Source organism: Castor canadensis, chromosome 6 (genome assembly GCF_047511655.1).
Source record: "Castor canadensis chromosome 6, mCasCan1.hap1v2, whole genome shotgun sequence".
Lineage (NCBI taxonomy): Eukaryota > Metazoa > Chordata > Mammalia > Rodentia > Castoridae > Castor > Castor canadensis.
The window spans coordinates 82,490,544-82,509,801 of record NC_133391.1 but is presented as its reverse complement, the minus strand read 5'-3'; the positions used below and the strand labels follow the sequence as shown (position 1 = coordinate 82,509,801).

General features: G+C 37.0%; 1 protein-coding gene and 1 pseudogene across 3 annotated transcripts in view; one reads left to right on the top strand and one right to left on the bottom strand.

Annotated features, from left to right (window-relative positions):
- Positions 1-19,027, top strand: part of Camk4 (calcium/calmodulin dependent protein kinase IV) — a 225,262-nt gene extending 206,235 nt beyond the window's left edge. For all 3 annotated transcript variants that reach the window (XM_074076969.1, XM_020178863.2, XM_074076970.1), the window contains 4 exons: positions 4,350-4,425; positions 9,799-9,925; positions 12,234-12,386; positions 13,317-19,027. In XM_074076969.1, coding sequence (XP_073933070.1) covers positions 4,350-4,425; positions 9,799-9,925; positions 12,234-12,386; positions 13,317-13,757 — 797 coding nt within the window. In that variant the 3' untranslated portion in view covers positions 13,758-19,027. The remainder of the gene's footprint in view (positions 1-4,349; positions 4,426-9,798; positions 9,926-12,233; positions 12,387-13,316) is intronic.
- On the bottom strand, positions 8,513-9,401 carry LOC109696026 (eukaryotic translation initiation factor 3 subunit E pseudogene; annotated as a pseudogene).
- Positions 19,028-19,258: the final 231 nt, after the last annotated feature.

The following is a 19,258-nucleotide window of genomic DNA, read 5'->3' as shown; positions in this document are numbered from 1 at the left end:
AGCCACACCGCCAGCCCCCCCCACTTTTTTTTTTCCAGTTAACATTTATCTCCCCACCAAACCGTAAACACTGTGATGGTGGTTCCCCACTGTTTCCTCAGTACCTCCAACACAATGCCCATCATACAGTAGGTACTTAATAAGTATTAGATATTTAATAAATGAGCCTCTTGATTTCCCTCGTCTTGCTCTCCTGCAGATTTGCTTTTCTCAAAAGAGTTCATGGTAACTTGAGAAGTCTTCTAATATCAATGCCATGCTGCAGGTTTAACTCAGGTAGTAGGAAAGGATCATGGAGTCAATGACTAAAATCACCCCTTTGTTTTTCTTCAATGAAGAGTGGAAAACCTAGCACCAATGGTGCGTATAGGTATCCATAGGCCATACCGTATGCTTTTAGTTTTAGGGCCAATTCCAGAACTGGTTACAGTTAATTTAATTGATAAAATAATAATTCATTGCAATAGCTGATGAATTTTCAATCTCTAGATGTTTCAATGGTGCCCTCATCTTATTAAAAAACAAATCAGCACTCTGTGGTCTAGGTGGTGCTAGTGAATAGATAGCATAAATCTTGGATTCTGCATAATTTTTATATTCAGGTTAAAACTGCTTTTTTAAAGTATATGCCTGGCATCTTGGAAATCTAAAAGCATTTACCAAAACTAGACTGGACTGGATATTGGAACAGTAGGTGTCCAGGGAGCTCTGTAACATTTGGTGTTTGGGGAGAACAACATGGATAAAAGGTGATCTTAGGAAGTGGCAAAAAACTTTGAAACATTATGTCCTTTATGTGAAAATGGAAAAATGAGTCCTGTTGAAACTATTCTAATAATAGTGGGAAAAGGAATAAAAGAGAAAGATGGAGGGGTGAATTTAACTAAGATATATTGTAATAAGCACTTTTGTAAATGTCACAATGTACCCCCAGTACAACAATAATATGGTAATAAAAAGAATTTTTAAAAACCTGAAGAAAGCAGCTAGAAAATCAGTAAGTGATTACTGATGTTTCAGAAGGCATAAAATTTTTGTTTGTTTGTTTGTGTTTTGGTGCTGGGGATCTCACCCTGAGCCTGAAGCATACTCAGCATGCACTCTACCACTAAGCTACTTCCCCCCCAGCCCCTAAAGTACATTTTTGTTTTTTTTGCAGTACTGGGGTTTGAACTCAGGGCCTATACCTTGACCCACTCCACCAGCACTTTTTTGTGATAGGTTCTTTCAAGATAGGGTCTTGGTTACTGTTTTCTGGGGTTGGATTCGAACCATGATCCTCCTGATCTTTGCCTGCTGAGTAGCTAGGATTACACTGGTGCCCAGCTTGAAGTATTTTAAAAGATCTGTTTCATACTTGAAATGATTTCTTCTCCCCCAACTGTTTGTTTGTTTTGGTAATTAGGTAAGAAAAGATATGAACGACAACCAAGTGCTTATAGCATTAAAAGGCTGATTTCTTTTCTTGAACGAAATAAAAGGCAGCCAACTATCCCTCACTCTAAGGAGACCACAAATTAGTAGAAGTACTGGTGAAGACACTGGATCCCAAGAAGAGTTGAACCACTGGAGTGCCAGAGCCTGAAACTTACTGTGAAAAAATTTTTTTACAGGAGTGAATTCTGCTGATTCTGAAGAAAGTCAAGATCATAAATACTAGTAATTGAAAATATTTGAGGGCTATGAGAGTGGTATCTAATTGCATCTGGGAGTTTAGACTTTGATTTATAATCATATTATGATTAAAATATCCTAAGTTCTTTAAAAAAAATATTTGGAGTGGGGAGGGCAGACATGGTGGTACATACCTGTTGTCCCAGTTACTCAGGAGACAGAGGCAGGAGAATTGAGAGTTCAAGGCCAGCCAGGGCAATGCTAGTGAAACCCTGCCTCAAAACCAAAATAAAAACAAAAAGACTGGGGCATAGCTCAAATGGTAGAGCACTTGCCTTGCATGGGGCCCTGAGTCGAATCCCCAGTACTGAAAACATGAGAGAGAGAGAGAGAGAGAGAGAGAGAGAGAGAGAGAGAGAGAGAGAGAGAGAAAAACAGAGAGACTGGGAAAGTTAGCCTTTCATGTTACAAGGTTAGTCACATTACAGCATAATGTCTTACAAAAATAAATTGCATCTGGAGAGGATTTTTGCACCCAGTGCTGGGAAGGGAAATGAGATATTGTGTGTTGGGTAAGAAATTCAGGTGCTCTACAGAGTGAGTCCAAAAAGTACTGCGTCCCAGGGTATTCACACCTGTCAAGGGTCTTGGGCAGGGAGCTAAGAGAAATGGCCAGAGAAGATACCTGCCCCATGCCAGGGAGTGTCTCTGGCCAGCACAAGACAGGAGGGTTGATTTCATTTCAAAGCAGCAAGTTCAGTAGCTGCTCCAGCAGGATAAGGGAAGTGCAAGCTCGCAAATTCTTTGGGTTAGGATGTTTATGCTTGTCCTCTCTCCTTGCTTGATGAGAAGTAACTAATTCTTTACTAGTAACAGAAGGTAGCAGGTTAAAACTCAAGGTAAACCTGGAACTCATCTAGTCTAATACACTTAGATTTGAAAGGTAAAAAGAAAAATAAAACGACAAAAATGTAAACAATTCTTTCCAACCTATTTCTATATATATGATTAAATCTCAGTGTGGGGACTGATAACATTTTAGACTAAATGAGATCACTGATGTGAAGACTTGAGTGAAGAAGGACTGGTGCACACTAACCAGGCCTGCTCAATATGCATGCTTCCAGCTCCCTGTCTGGAACAGCTCCCAGAGACTAAGACAGGAGTGAGAGCTCTCCTGGAAGTGGCAGCCAGCTCCCTTTGTACTGTGATAAACAAAGCATTTGCAAGTGGGAGTTCACTGTTGGGGCTCAAAGGCACCTTCTGGGAGGTACAGATTGTCCCAGGAAATGAAAGCTAACCTGATGGAGTGGAAGATGTTGACATTGAGCACACATTTTTCTTCATTTTGTTAATTAAATGTTAAAAGGAGAATTTTCTAGGAATAAATCAACTGTAGATATGAAAAACTTCTTGGATCCAGACATGATTCTTTGAAGGGCACCTCTTGCTGACTTAATGCTTGCAAGCACACCCTCATTTCACGGTGCAGGCTCTTGGTCTCCTATGCTTTATGTAACACAGTTTCTATGGGGAAAGAGAAAGTCATGATTGGAAAGAGGTAGAGTGGAGGATAGAACTAAAAGACATCAGTGGAAAATCCACAGCATTCTTTCCAGTAAATGTAGTCCCTTAAGGACAGGCTCCTTCCAGAGCTTACCTTGGTGATCTACACTGAATGTGACTTTTCCAGCCTGTGTGAACGGGGGATGTGGTTCACTTGCTCTGCAGCAGCCCCTGGAGGAGGAATGTGGTGTCCTTGTCCCCAAAGCCTCCCTCAAGGAGTCCTTGGTATTCATCAAGCAGCTCCTTCCTCAGGGACTCACTGTCACCTACAACACTTTTGTTCAACATAAAAGAATGTCTGCTCTGGGCTATAGGCCTAAGCTCTGTCCCTCCATGGATGGCTGAGCTCTCACTTCCCTTCCTCTTCCTTAGTTAGGCAAACAGACAACAACCCTCAGTCCTTAGTGCAAACCACCACACTCATTTAACATCCCATTTTCACAGCCCTAAGGTAATAAAAATATAAAATATTTTCCACTGCAGGGTCATTTCATGGCTGAGAGTCCTTCTTTTACAGAGCAATAGATAAGACTAACATGAGCACCCTATTGTGCCCAGAGAAGTCTCCCTTTCTCAGTTTAAAACTTCAAGCTGACTGGGGATGGCTTCTGTCTGGGGACCTACATGCAGCTGTCAGTGCCAGGTCATATGCCAGGGTCCCTCTCAGCTCCTGTCCCATCACTAGAGATTTGTCCTTCCTTCCCACCATGTGCTCTGGTTACCACCCAACCTGCAGGTAGACTCACACACTCGCTGGGCATCCCCTACTTTAAGCAGTTCTGGATTGCAAGGCAGCATAATTTTGCTTTTTTCCCCCTTACTCTGCTTAACTTTCATTTCTTCCTTTCATATCTGAAAAGCTCCCTTTGAAGTAAGGTGTCTGCTGTAGCAGAGATATACCTTTGTCTGTCTGAGTTGAGCAATATCATGATTCTCCAATGTAGAATCTTATCATTAATAGCATTATTTTTATGTATCCCTGTGTTTGGGGTACATAAATATATACAAATACTAAAATATATGTAGCAATTTGTAGCATCACACTGTGGTTTGAGAATAGGTTGGTTCTGAAGTTTGGTTGATGAATTTGTTTCTTCTCCATTGCTGTTACTAAAATGTGAATGTTGAATGTAAGCTCCAATTTAACACTGTTTTCACTCTTTCTGCAGCACCGGAAATTCTCAGAGGCTGTGCCTATGGACCTGAGGTGGACATGTGGTCTGTAGGAATAATCACCTACATCTTGTAAGTGAAGAAAAGCAATCTTTATGCAAACTGTTTGCCCCTGCATAACATTTTCTGGGTATCAGTAGTTCTCATAAAAACCAAGATTACTGTTAGACTTTTTCTGATTTTCTATTCATATTAAATGTAATTAGTGATAGAATTTTCTCAAAATGAATATTGCTTTTTTACTTTGTAATTTTCTTAAGAATAGAACTTTTGTCTGGAACTTTTCTGTATTTCATTTTTTATGTAATGTACAGCAGATTTGGGAAACAATTCACATTCTCTTGTTTTGTTTGCTTGCACCTTGTCTAAAATAGATTATTAGTCCTTTTGAGGGAGAAAATAACTATTTCTTAACCAATTACAAACTGATACACTTTTTTCTTTTTTTTTCTTCATCAATGCTAGGGTTTGAACTCAGAGCTTCACAGTTGCTTAGCAACCACTTGAGCCACACCTCCAACCCTTTTGCTCTGGTTATTTTAGAGATAGGGTCTTGCTTTTTGCCCAGGCTCACCTGGACCACAATTCTCCTATTTTACACTTCCTGCAGTTGCTGGAACGATAGGTCCATGCCACAACACCCTGCATTTTTCTATTGAGAAAAAAAAGGTCTTGAGAACTTTTTTTGCCCAGGCTGGCCTAGAACAGTGATCCTCTGGATTTCAGCCACTTGTGTATCTGGGATGACAGGAGCACACCACCAGTACTCAGCTCAAACTGGTACATTTCTTATCATAATATTTTAACTATATTTTGGCTATCAATTTTGTTTTGTATCTGTTAGGTTTTCAAGGACCTTGGGTTTAATATCCTATATAAATTTGTCTCAGGGGAAAAAAATCAGCTAAATATTTTACTGTCTGGTATCTCAAACTAGATTACTGAGCTACTGTCTAATAAAAAATAAAAAGTTTCAGGAAATTTGCCAACTTGATGGTGGAATTGCAAGTAATAATGAGGAAAATCATAAACCAGGAGAGTGTCTGGAAGATTACTGTAGAAAAACTAAAATGCAAGATATCAGTGAGTTCAAGAGTTTAATCCAAAACGAGCACATTGGTTTGCCATTTAGATGGTAATGCAGAGTTAGTTTTTTGGAATCCATAATATTCAAATCTATAAAAAGATTTTAGAGGGTTCCAAAGAGAGTGTTTTAGTCTTACTCAAGCTGCTAAAGCATTATACACAGAGTGGATGGCTTAAATAACAGACATTTATTTTCCTCACAGTTCTGGAGGCTGGAATCCAAGATTAGGGTGCTAGTATGGTTGGGTTTTAGTGTGGGATCTCTTCCTGGGTTGCAGAAAACTGTTTTCTCACTGTGACCTTACATGGCAGGGGGAGAGAGAGAGACAGAGACAGAAAATGAGAGAGAGAGAGAACTGTCTCTTCTCATAAGGGCAGCACTCTAAGGACTGTATCTAAATCTAATCACCTTCCTAAAACTCCATCTCCAAATACCATTATATTAGGTGTTATAGTTTCAACTCATAAATTTTGGAAGGGATACAATTCAATCCATAGAAGAAAGAGTTGTTTTTGTTTTGTTTGCTTTGCTTTGCTTTGTTTCCTTTTGTTTTCAATAGTGATCTCATAAAGTGCAATGTCCAAGCCATATGGGTTAGGAATGAAGTAACTTTGGGAGAACCTTCAAGCAAGTTAGTGAACTCTAAGTTCACCCAGATGTAGACATTTGTTGGTGACCAAGACAAAAAGTTTAACAAACAACCCAAAAACTAGCATCTGCTAATATGTAATGTTAAAATATATTCTGTTTAATTTCCTGTGCTTCTAGAATGTATGAAGACTTGAGAAGAATTCAGAGAAAGAGACAACCATTTTTTTTTTTTTGTATATAAATGCAAACTGTTAAGTAATTTCTTTTTGCCACTCTCAGTGCTTAAATCATGAAAACAAATTCTTGGCCATGATGTAGAATTCCTTCTACTTGTATCTGAGATCTCTTTTATACTAGAGAAAAGAACATCATTTCCTGAATTATGTAGAAAATATGCACTTTCTCATGAAGTGAAAAAGTAAACTACACAAATAAGAACTCAGGTTTGCCCCTAAAATATACACGCACCTGATTACAATTCCATGTTGAAATGTTACTAGGAAGGTTTAAGGCACTAATAGTATAACAGATCTTGAAGAGATGGAAGTAGGACATTAAGTTACATTCACCCTAAAAAACTGGAAAACTCATTCCATAAGTAAAATTCCATGAAATGGATACTGACATGGGGAAATGAAAGGGGAAAATTTGATCATTTGAGAAACATTTTATTATAACCTTGAAGATAACTTTAAACATCATTAAATTAATTTTCCCTCTCCATTACCAAATTATACAAACCATTTTTCATATTTTTTCTATCTTTATACATTTAAGGATATTAACTGATAGTTTTTTATTGAAAATAAGGTAATAGTTCCCAATATGAAAACAAGAGTGCTGCTTACAGCTAATACCCTTTGGTTCTACCTACCTTCTGTTAGCCCCTCTACCTGGGGATTTCTCACTTAATCTGCAGTACATTAATAATTGACGAAGTCCACCTGGCACATTTTCCCCTATGGATCATGCCATTGGACTTATGTGTGTTCTTTACTACACCGGTTCAGTTTTGATGAGCACTCAGCTGGTGTTGGTGACCCGAGACTATAACTGACACCTGACTCATTGCATTGCACCAAGTGGTTTAGAACCAAAGAGGGGGCCAAACACAGAAGTAACTGGATGAAGAGGTAGACCTAAGGATCTGTTTTGCTGATGCTTCCTGTGAAAGTAAATATTACAATGAAGCCACACTGTGAACATCAGTCATACCATGTCTTCACCTTCCAAATGCTGAGGCATCTGTTTTACTGCCACTTGTTTTTATGTACATAAATTCTGAGGCTTATGCTTTCGTACAGCCATGAATGCAGGTTTGATTCTTACTGTCAATACTTACTACATTGCTCTCCCTCTTGTCCTTCATCTTTTCACTACTGCTACATTTCAACATGTTGTGCTATTCTTCAAAGTTCAAGCTTGTCACCACCAGCTATGGCTTCACTATTTTGAAAAAGGACTTTAGTTTGGAGACAAAGACCATCCTTGTGTTTCTCGTAGGAATTCTGATCCCTTTACCTTTTAAAGCTGCAGGACTGGGCCTCTGACTACTGCAGTGATCAGAGCACAATCAGATAGCATCAGAAGTTCAAACCCTCTCCTTCAGCTTTCAACACTACAGTTCCTCCCAAAGGCTGGAAGCTGTCCTGTAAAACACATTCCTACTTCCCAGTATCCTCCTAAACTCTGTTAGGATTAATATTGCCATTTCAGAAGGGTTTTCCACCAAGTGTTTATGTGTTTGCTATTCTGGGTCACATTTTTTCCATTTTTGGCATTTCAGGCTGACACAACATAAAATTTTTACCTCTGTCACCAAAGCACAAAGTTACCAACATGACTGAGAAGAAAGAAAAGGGATCAGGATCTGTAACTTCTAAAGTATCATTTTTGTGTCTAGATTTTCACAAAGGGAAATGTAAGGAACTTCCTAAACTAAGTGTGCAAAGTTGGCTAATTTCTCCATGACACCAGCAACTGCCCACACTTTTCTTGAGTTGTAGAGGGCTGGGAGGGTCAGACAAAGCTGAAACTACCTCCTGTCAAGGCAGGAACGTGTACTCCTCTGCGCTTATGCATCCCTTCCACAAGTAGGTCAGGAGCAGGATTCTCTGTGCAGAGTGATACAGGAGGGCAGAGGAGAATGCATTGGTGTAAGCCTTAGCACTCCCCAGCCTTGTCTTTTCCTGGCTGGCTCCAGAATATTTGGAATATTTCAAAGACTTTCCCAATAAGACATTCCATGAACACAAGGATGTAAGAAACTACTTCTTTCTAGAAGCCTGTCATTTTTGGATGCACTTGAATTTTTCATCTGCATTTGAAAAGAGAGATTTTAAACTTTTATTTCCCCCCATTCTTTTTAAGGGCAGTGTATGCCTGGCATGCACTCTGTCTTTTGCAGTTCCCTTTTGGTCCCTAGAGATTTCAGAACTTCCACCCATCTCTGGACAGTGAAGACTTGGTAATCCCAGACAATCACCTTGCTTGCCAAGCCACATCAAAGTCAAAGTTAACATATAAGCACTCAACAAATTCTGTTATTGGGTCTTTATATGTGTAAGACCCTGTTGAATAACTTTCATTAGATCACATAACACCTGCCAAGACTTTCACACATCTTTGTTATGACTGCAGTGGTCAAACAGTGGAGAATATTGTGAATTTTAGTGAGCAGTGGTAAGGGAAGAGATCGATACAATTATGGTGACATTTGGGGTGGTTGAGGAAAACAGAGGCCGTGCATGAGTCATATCTGCTGCTGAAGAGGCTGGAGTGGAGAAGTTACAGAATTATTACATATGGTTTCTTTTAACTGTATAAAGTCTTCCATGACTGCATCCCAATTCTGCATTAAGACTTCAAAGACCACTTTCCCCAGAGAGAACTTAAAGCATTTCTAACTGTTGCTGGAACCAATACTCTATATAAGTAAAAGTACCCTGCTACTCCTGAATGATTCCCGCATTCATACCAGAATTGTCATACTTGAAGAGTGTAGATATTCCTGCCTAACTTCACACTTGTCTGCCAGACAAACCAAAGAGCATCCAACCATCCCTAATTGACTATGTTTGCCTTGTAATTTCTGGATTTTCAAACATCTTCACAATTGGGTTTGTTTCCACTAAAACTGTTTCAGTTGTACAAAAACTGAGGTTCTTTTTTCTCTAAAGTACAAGGAATATCATCAGAATAAAGGTTTTTGTACACATCCCTTACAAAGTCTACCATGTTGGCATCAATAAGAAGATACAATTTCCCTTGTAATTTTTTTTTCATTATATATCTCCTTTATGGAGAGAAGCTTAAGGGGTAGAAAGACTAGATGTTGATCAAAAAATGTGTGACGTGAGTACTTCACCATCTACCAGAGAAAGAGGCTCTGTCCTTTTAATTCTCTCTCTCTTTCAAACACACACACACACACACACACACACACACACACACACACACACAAATCCATGGAAAAATCTTTATCATGATGCCTATAGTACTAGCTATTACTACTGTTGTTCTTTTGTGCCATTATTATTATTGTTATAGCTTTTTTAGGAAATCTATTCCACTATTCTTCCTGGAGAGGCAACTGTGTTTTACACTATCGATAGTGAATTATGACAAAGCAATCACATGCTTGTACTGAATAGATTTGTTTCATAGTAGGAAGCTATGAAAAAGGAAGTCTTGAATTTCTATAGAAATTTTATAAGCTATACATAGTCTTTTAAAGATACTTTACTCCTTATATTTCTTCCCTCTAGACTCTGTGGATTTGAACCATTCTATGATGAAAGAGGTGATCAGTTCATGTTCAGGAGAATTCTGAATTGTGAATATTACTTTATCTCCCCCTGGTGGGATGAAGTATCTCTAAATGCCAAGGACTTGGTAAGTATGACCAAAATAGAATGAAATAAGTTCATTTTAAACTAATTAATGGGAAATGACATTTTAAAAACATGCCACAATTCTATATTTCTATATAATTTTAAGATATTTTAATAAGAATGCACACTAATGCATTTTTCTTATTGGGAATGAAAAGTAGATATGTTTTGACACACCACTACCTGAGTTATCACAAATTACACGTACTGCAGTATTAATGAGTTTTTACTACCTGATAAATATAGAGCCATGGTTTTGTCAAACACTATGCTTGGTGAATCGAAACATCAATTACACAAAATTCTCTCTTCACATGACTTGTTTACCTAGATTTAGATGTATTTGAAATAAATTCCATTCAATTCCTTTAATTTCATTCAAACTTATTAAAATATCCTGACAATAACACAAGGCTCATTGTGCATTGTTGGCACCATAAATAAGTTCTGTTATACAAGCAGTGCATTTTGAGTGTGTGTTTTACATTGCTTCTCACATAAGCTAATATTGAAGCTCATTTGCATTCAGGAAACACCCTCTGAACCGTGCTTCTAAAAGGAGCACACTAACCTGTAATTGAAACATTCACCATTGATCACATAGAGAAAAACTACACAGAAATAACTAAAAGCTGACTTCTTGAATCCTAAAAGGTTAGGGGAATCTTATGAGTCATCTAGTCTTCCATCATTTTAAAGACAAATATGCTAAAGACAAGAGAGATATGACTGACCAACATCCCACAGCTTACCAGCAGAAAGACATTATTAGATCTGACTCAGGTCTCCAGACTTCCTCTCAGGACGCTTTTCCCTTCAAACATTTCTTCCTTTCCCACCATGTTCTTTTATGGAACAGATCTCTTGTGACCCATCACTTTCCAGTGAGACTGGGAAGGAAGGCCATGTGCGTGATGTGTGGGTGTCATCCACCACTCTTCAGTGTCTCTCCTCTCCATCTACTTCTTTCCTCCTCCACTACCACTATCCTAGTCCAAGCCAGCATCTTCTTCCACCTGGACCACTGCCACAATCTCCTTTCTGGCCTCCCTTTTTGCTGCTTTTTGTGCCCTTCTCAAGTACACTCTACGAATGGTCCAGAGGTCTTTGCCCCCTGCTAATCCAGTGTCTCTACCCCAAACACATACTCACTTGCAAATATTACAGAAAACAAGTGAAAAAAGAGCCGGATACTGTTTATTCCTTATTCGACTTGCCGCTTGATAGTGGTAGCTTTTCCAGATTCTTAGAGTTTGAAAGACCTTTGATTTTAAATCATCCAAAGGCCCTCATTTGGCCAAAGTCCAGAGAGAAACATTCTGAGGTGTTGGTCACAGGTGAGCTTTGAGATGATGCAGACCTGAGCTTGAATTCAAGGTCCATTGATGACAAATTGGCTGACCTTGGGTAAGTAGCTAAATCTTCGAGCTTCCTTCAACCCTTCCCTAGTGAATTGGAGCTAAGGCTTCCAAATTCTGAAGTTATTAAAAGGACTACCTGAGTTCTTAAGATATTTTACATGCATAGAAAATGCATTTATAAAGGAATTAGAGGCATAGCCAGGGCTCAAACACCCTCTTGATTCCAAATAGTCTCTCCCTCATATCAGGTCACCCCTTCTGATCTTAGAGCTAGGAATTATTTCACTGGTTGATCTTCCTGGCAATTTATTATCTGCCTATCTTCACAAGCAGAAGTAAGCCTCATAGAGTGGGTTGCCATTGGTTGGATTTAGTTCTTTAACCAGTGACTTCTTTACCTTGTTTCTAAAATGGCTTTTATTCCAGTTCTATGCTTATTTCTTTATGTATCCTCAAAAGATTAAAGAGAAAGAACAGTAAACCCCATGAGAATGATAGAATAGTAGTCATAAGAGCTGGGGTCCTAGCCCTTTTTGTTTGCCATTTAATCTCCATGGAAAAAATGATGATGCATGAATGATTCTGTTACCATGGAGCTTTATTTTAAGTTCTGAATTCTAGGTGATTAGAAGGTGCAGCCTAGAATTATCCAGATGCTGGTTCTGCCTTCAAAGAGTGTCTAGTCTACAGGCAAGTCAGGACCTATTCCTTTGATTTCTACCAGAACATCTCAGTTAGTGTATAGCACTGTCTTCTGGGGTCCTTCTGCTACTGATACCTGAAGTCAGTCCTACTCACAGTAACACTTAGAGGCTAAAACACTTATTTTGAATATATACTTAGTGCTACTGTTAGGAAAATACAACAAGGCCTAGAAGTTCATATGCTGAGGGCAAGTTTATCTCACTATACATGATTCCCTGAGTCTATGTTTTTTTATACTTTCAGGTCAAAAAATTAATTGTCTTGGATCCTAAGAAACGACTGACTACATTTCAAGCCCTCCAGCACCCGTGGGTCACAGGTAAAGCAGCAAACTTTGTGCATATGGATACCGCTCAAAAGAAGCTCCAAGAATTCAATGCTCGGCGCAAGCTTAAGGTAAAGTAACATGTTTTGTTTTGTTTTTTAAAAAGATAATTTTTTTCTTCCTCTAGTACTATTCATTTCCTATGGCATCAAGGGAAAATTTTGTTTTGAAATCCCAACAATGCTGACATAAAGCCACTTACAGTTTTATTATATTCTCATAAATTCACTATTAATAAGCATGTTATATTTTGAATGTTACTTGCCAAATGTATTATTGCTTCTTCTCATCTAAATAAGCCATTGTTCAAGTAATTGATTTCTATTCAGAGAGTTATTTTCTTTCTGAATGTGTAAAAACTGGGAAAGAATATTTGGAGCTATATTTCATAATACAAATATTATATTTGGCAAAAAACTAAAATTTTTAAATAACACAGAAAATTATTCAGCAAAATATATCTATTTTATAGAATGCAGATGGAATAGAGATTAGTTGGTTCTCTATGACAATGATATTTAAACTAACTATCAAAGCAGAGAATTTTAGAGTTTCAAAATAAGGGTCTTAATCAGCCATTTTTCAAAGGAAAATAGAGATTAAATTAATCTGAAGAGCTCCATGGTCAAAATAATTTGAAATACCATGGGTTAAATAACATTGACTTAACCCAGCATTTCTCAAGTTAATTTAACCATGAAACTCTTTTATAACCACAATGCTTACCAACATCCATAGAACTAGTGTTCCATAAAACACATACTTTGGGAAATATTTTAAAATGTTAGTCTAATCGTCCTTGGGCAAACATATCTTACCAGGTTTTCAGTTGATTAAATATTCAGATTTGGGATTAAAGAGATTTTGTCTTTCATTCTCCAACGATCTTGGAAGATTGAACACTAACCTGTAAAACATACTCCATAAAACAAAGTAGGGTGGAATACTGATTTGGGGTTATAAATGGAGTAACACTTGACACTTCTCTGTTTCTAAACCAGGCAGCTGTGAAGGCTGTTGTGGCCTCTTCCCGGTTGGGAAGTGCCAGCAGTAGCCATGGCAGCATCCAGGAAAGCCACAAGGCCAACCAAGAACCATCTCCAACCCAGGATAGCAAAGAGGACAGCAAAACTCTTCCAGAAGCAAAGAAGATTCAAGGAGATGGGGCCCAAGTGGCAGCTGAGGATCAAGAGGCTGAGCTGATGAAGGTGCAGCCCTCAGAGGAGGTGAAAGATGCAGATGTGAATGCTGAGGAGGCCTTCCGGATGGTGCCCAAGGCACTGGAGGATGGGATCAAGGTGGATGACCCTGCAATAGAGAAGAGCCCAGGGGAGGAGCCACTGAAGACTGTGGAGGAAACAACAGATTCCAAAGAAGAACAGGAAAACCCTGTTGTGGGACTCGGAGTTCCACAGCAAGATGTGATCCTGCCAGAGTACTAAATCAGCTCCTTTCAGATCTGGAGACAAAGCAATGGCATTTTAGGTACTTTGTCCTTCAGCAAGGAAGATGTGGAAGCATGATATGCATTACGTGATTTTGTTTTGAGGTGCAAAAAAAATACATATATGTCAGTTGGTAATCCTAACTTCAATGCATGTGACTGCTTTATAAATAATAGTGTTTTCTATGGCATGTAATGGATACCTAATACTGATGAGTTAAATTTGAAGTTAAAAGTAAACACAGTACTTTAACAACATACATTTTCAACAGCCAGTGGCACAAATTTGAAGTGAATTGTAGAAAATTGATTTTCCTTTGAAAACTTAGCCATTCCACATCCTCTGGATTTTCTCAAAGACAGTAATTCCTTTGAAATACCACTCAGTTAATTCTAGCTTGTGCTAGACATGTTTTCATGACTTTTCCAGTATTTACTTTTCATCATTAGTGTGTTCAGTTGTTTAAATGGGGATGGTTATAAGTGGTAGTTGTACAGTATGTGCAAAACAATTCCATTTGAGCATTGGAGCATTACAAGAGTCATGGATTCAGATGCCCCTAAAGCTTATGTGAAGAAAGTCTTTATTTTACTCTTTCTTACACGCTTGTATAATAGTAATCAAGATGCATTATCATAAAATTCTGCCATTTTGCAATCCTAGAGAAAGTATTTTACAAACTCATCCTAAGTTTCCTTTTCTGTTTTTTTCTTCACCCGCTCTCTAAGAAGATGCCCTACCCCTCAGGTGGACCAAACTTAGGTAAGAAAAAGAAATTTAGTGAAGAAAATGAGCTCAAACTGGAACTTAGACATGCAAAGATAAGACTGATTACTTTTCATTTTCCAGATAAAATTGTATTTGTGAATTTATACAACTTTTCAGATTTCAATGTTTTTATGGAATAACTATAGTTAACAAGTGTCAAATGTTTAGAAAACTATTCCACAGATTGGTGCCAAAATGTCTGAATAGAATGAGAACGTATCCATTACCAGATCATTCACTATTGCTTTTACAAGAGTAAGGAAACATTGTGTACAAAAGCAATTCCTCTCCAATTGATGGCTATCTAGATACACTATTTATGAACTAATTATGAAAAGCTAGTACATCTTTTTCTCATACTTGGAATGGAAGAGCCCATATTTTTGCAAAGTTTTAAAATTTTCCATGACAAGACACTTAGGGCAATGTAAAATTTTATGTATCTTAAAGAATAAGCAGAAACAACAATAAATTAAAAAAATACTGATTTAAAATAAGACTATTGAGAAGCTAGATCATTAGATCTAATAACTACATTTTGATTTTTTTCCTAGAAAAAAATATTTTTTCTTTGACTTTCATTGGAAGATTTTTTTCCCCCAAAAGAAATATCACTAAGTCCAAATATCTCAAACTTCTAGTTGAGGTGAAATAAACATTTTATCAAAATAATTGTTTATTACATTTTATAGGTTTTTTTGATTTTAATAAAGGATTATTTTTAAAGTTCAAAATACAGACAATAAAAATGAGATCCTTAAAAATAAGAGATCTTAAATTCTTTTGGCTCCTTCTTCAATTTGTTATTGAAAAGTAAAATCTCTGGGTTCTGTAGGCTATTGGATGTCAAGATACATTCTGCTTTCCAAGCATAAATCATCCACTATTCTCATGAGAAGGAGGCAAGGTAGGGGCTTCTTGTATTCCACAGTAAGAGATCTGACAGGTTGTTGATAGGGAGGGAAAGGCCCTAATAGAGTGATTCATCTGAGCTCAGGTAATTTTTGGTTTTGATTAATTTTTATTAATAGTGCTTACCCTCATCTTTCCTTCCTTCCTCTTTTAATTGTTCCCTCTCAGAATTCTCATTTTGGGTGTTATAAAGGGCTCATTATTTTCAACCTTTAAGAATGACTTCATTAAACATTAAGATTCTCATTTAAAAAGATCTACTTCCTGGTCAAATTTTCCCCATGAGACTTGAAAGGTACATATGGTAAGTGTCCCATATATGGAAAGAGGGAAAAGGAGGAAAAAGGGAGGGAAAGGGATCTTGTCAGCAAATGGAAGATCAGACGCATCATCCCTCCAGTCCACCCCATGTTTCCAAGGGAGGATGTCTATCATCCCAACACTGGGCTGTCTGCACAGGTTGGCCCTGTGGATTATACAAATGCCAATACACATTTTAAAAATTATTCACTTAAATTATGGCACATGGTGATATTCAAGAGTGTGAGGGTAATTTCTTCTCTTTTATACTATAAATCGAATTATCTAAATACCAATGGAAGTTCTAAATTTTGACTTTTAGGTTAAAGATTAAGTCCTGATAATACTTACATAGTAAGTCCTTTCAGTGGGAAATAAGTCAAATGTTCACAAAAATGGTCATTTCAGTCAAATTATTCAAAGATTTTATAGAGCTACAATGTAAGGATAGATTTCTGAAATACCTGCCAACATTTAAATTATTTGTTAAAATGAAATATATTATCTATCTCAAAGATTACTTAGCTAAATAAAGGTAGACAAAGAGAGTCTTAATTTTAAAAAATACTTCATAACATTACTCTTAGCAAGGAGTCATAAAGCAAAGTATTTTTTAATTTCAGCAAATAATAATACTTCTCATTTCAGAGCTGACAGTTATCATGTTACAGTATTGGCTTTTATTTTGAGAAGTTCAGCTACAAAACATAAATTAGATTCTTTTGCCATGAAGGGCAGTGTTGCATTATTTCCCCCATTTAAAATGTCTAATTATAATTCTACTGGTTTCCTCAAACTGTTAAGAGCTCATTTGTCAGGGCCACATAAATAAGATAGATATTAGAATAAGATGATTGTCAAGTTGTTGTCTAAAACAGTACTGCCTAATATAAATATAAGTCACACATGTAATTTTAAACTTTCCATTAGACACATTATAAAAAATAAAAAGAAATTAATAATATATTATAATCCAATCTATCTAAATTGTTCTGTGAATATATAGCCAATATTTAATGAAATACTTTGAATTATTTTTATACTAAGTTTTCAAAATCAGGAGTATATGTTAACACCTTTAGGATAGTTGTCCCCAGCCACATGTAGCTAGTGGATATTGTATAAGAAAATACTAGTCTAGAGTGCTTCCTATTTTAGCAACGTGACACTTGAATTTCTATGCTTGCATTTGAGCTGCCTCAGTTTTCCACAATGGTGAGTTGGTGAGAGGTCAAGAAGAGAATGTTTCAGAAATGTTATAGACTAAAATAATCAAAACCACCTATTGGCTATGCCAGCCCGTTCATGTGCCTCAGAAGTGTTTCCCAACATGATTTCAAAGAACAACACTTTCTTTGGCATTGCCGCGTTGGCATTTCTCTCTTTGAGCCCTGGAATAGGGTCTCCTGAGTACTGCCTTAGAGCCAGCAGTATTCTTGCTTACCAAAATCTACTTTGGTTCAACCATGCGTCCATGCTGAAGAAGGATATACACACAGAATCCAGTTTCGTAGGCTTGGACTAAGCTGGACACCATCCATATGTCACACAATCTGGCTTTCTAAAAATCTGCCTAACTGTACAAATTTGCATGATGGGCATTGGATGGTGATGGTGATATTATGCCACTTACCTCCTAAAGGAATGTGATCATTGGTTGATATTTTTGGATTTCCATGGAAGGGTTTAATGAGCACTGCCATTATACACATTCAAAAAAAAAAAAAAGCTGGGGGATTTTTTTTTTTTTACACCCTGATTTTACAATGATTGTCAAGTTTCTATAGTCATTTTAGTGACAGATTTAATAAAAAAAAGGAGTACTTGGCCTCTTGTGGTAGCCTCAATTATGGAGTATGTTTACATATTTTGTAATTGAGATTGTTTAGGAATGCCCATTTCACATGCAAGGTAAGGAGTGGTGGGTTATCTCCATACTGATGATTGCAAGAAAGCCCTATTGTTTCATAATTCAGTGTTTATTGCATTGGTTGCAATAAAATTGGGGGGAAATTGCAATAAAATGCAGCTGGTTGCATTTAAAATTGGGGGGGAGTAAATGCCAGAAAAGCAAGTATAAAATTAATAAACCTTTTCTTCTGTTTCAGAATTATTCTTGCAAAGCCAATTCACAAGCATTTTTAAAAAGAGGCCAGGAAAGTAAATTGGCACTAGATTTTTCTTGGAGGTTGACTACATATATAATTGACAAATATACAGAGCAGAGTCAATTACATAATTATAATACCATTATGTAATTTACTTGTCATTGTAGAATATTCAGTCTGGCTATCTAGGTCTGTTTGAGACAAAAGTTTCCAGACAGTTACTTATGTAATAGGATTTCTAATATCCTTGTAATTATGGCCTATTAGGACATGTTCCAATTTCCTTAATGTTCATCATTGATATGTTCCTGATCAGGGTCATTGCTGACATTTAAGCATTTACCGGTTGAACACTGCTTGATGACTAGACTGTGTGTCTGCAGTGTTTTTTTTTTAATTTATGCACATATAATTCCAATATGGTATTATAACATTTGTAACTTCATGCTAAACAAAAATGTACCCAATAATTTCCTATTAAATTTTGTCCTTTTATACCCCTGACACACTCAGGGTGACTTTCTAGCTCCTTGACAAATACAGAAAAAGAGAGAAGAGAGAGAGGACTCCATAGAGCTATTAGCTATATACTCCAATGATAACAAATACAGCATTTCATCTTTCTACATTTTGACCTGTTAGAGGCAACTTTATTCTTGTGGCTATACCTAGGTCAAATAATGTAATCTCAGCCCAACCATTTTTATACTTATCTTGGAGAAGAATAACAAAATTAATTTATGATTGGTTAAAATTACTATTTTCATAAATACTCTGTGATATACTCAGAAGGCTTGGTTGCATGATTCTAGTTTCCTTCATGACTCAGTTTCTTTCCTGTCACCTGACCCAGTGTCCAGGTAAGGAAGGAAGGGTTCACAAGAATCAGGCTCTGCTCTGGAGAAGACTCCAAGCATCCAACCTGATTGAGGTCAAATTAGTGAAGTGGGAAAACATCGCTTCTCATCCCTTTAAATATTGGGATATTGCCCTTAACCAACAATAGTAAAATGAGATTCTACCAACCATTTGCTCTTTCCTTACATTTATTTACTCTTATTTGTCCCAATTCAGTGTTTTATCCTTGTGTCATCAGGCTCACCGTTTAGTACAGTGAGATCCTCTAAAGCCCTGGTAGGAGCATCCCAGACTAGATGAAGAAATATTGTTAAAAAAATTTAACAAAATTGTTACTCCAGAATTCTGTTTGAAGCTTTAAACACTGCAAAATAACATTTTTCTTCTAAAACTTACAGTATGGAATATTTGTGTCCAATCTGAACTTTGCTGATTCATTGGGTTAATATGATTAGAATAAATGATATTCAATCTTTAATCAAATATATTTTCCATTTAAAAGATTATTTTAAACTACTTGAGTACAATAAACCTTATATTACAATTTTTTGA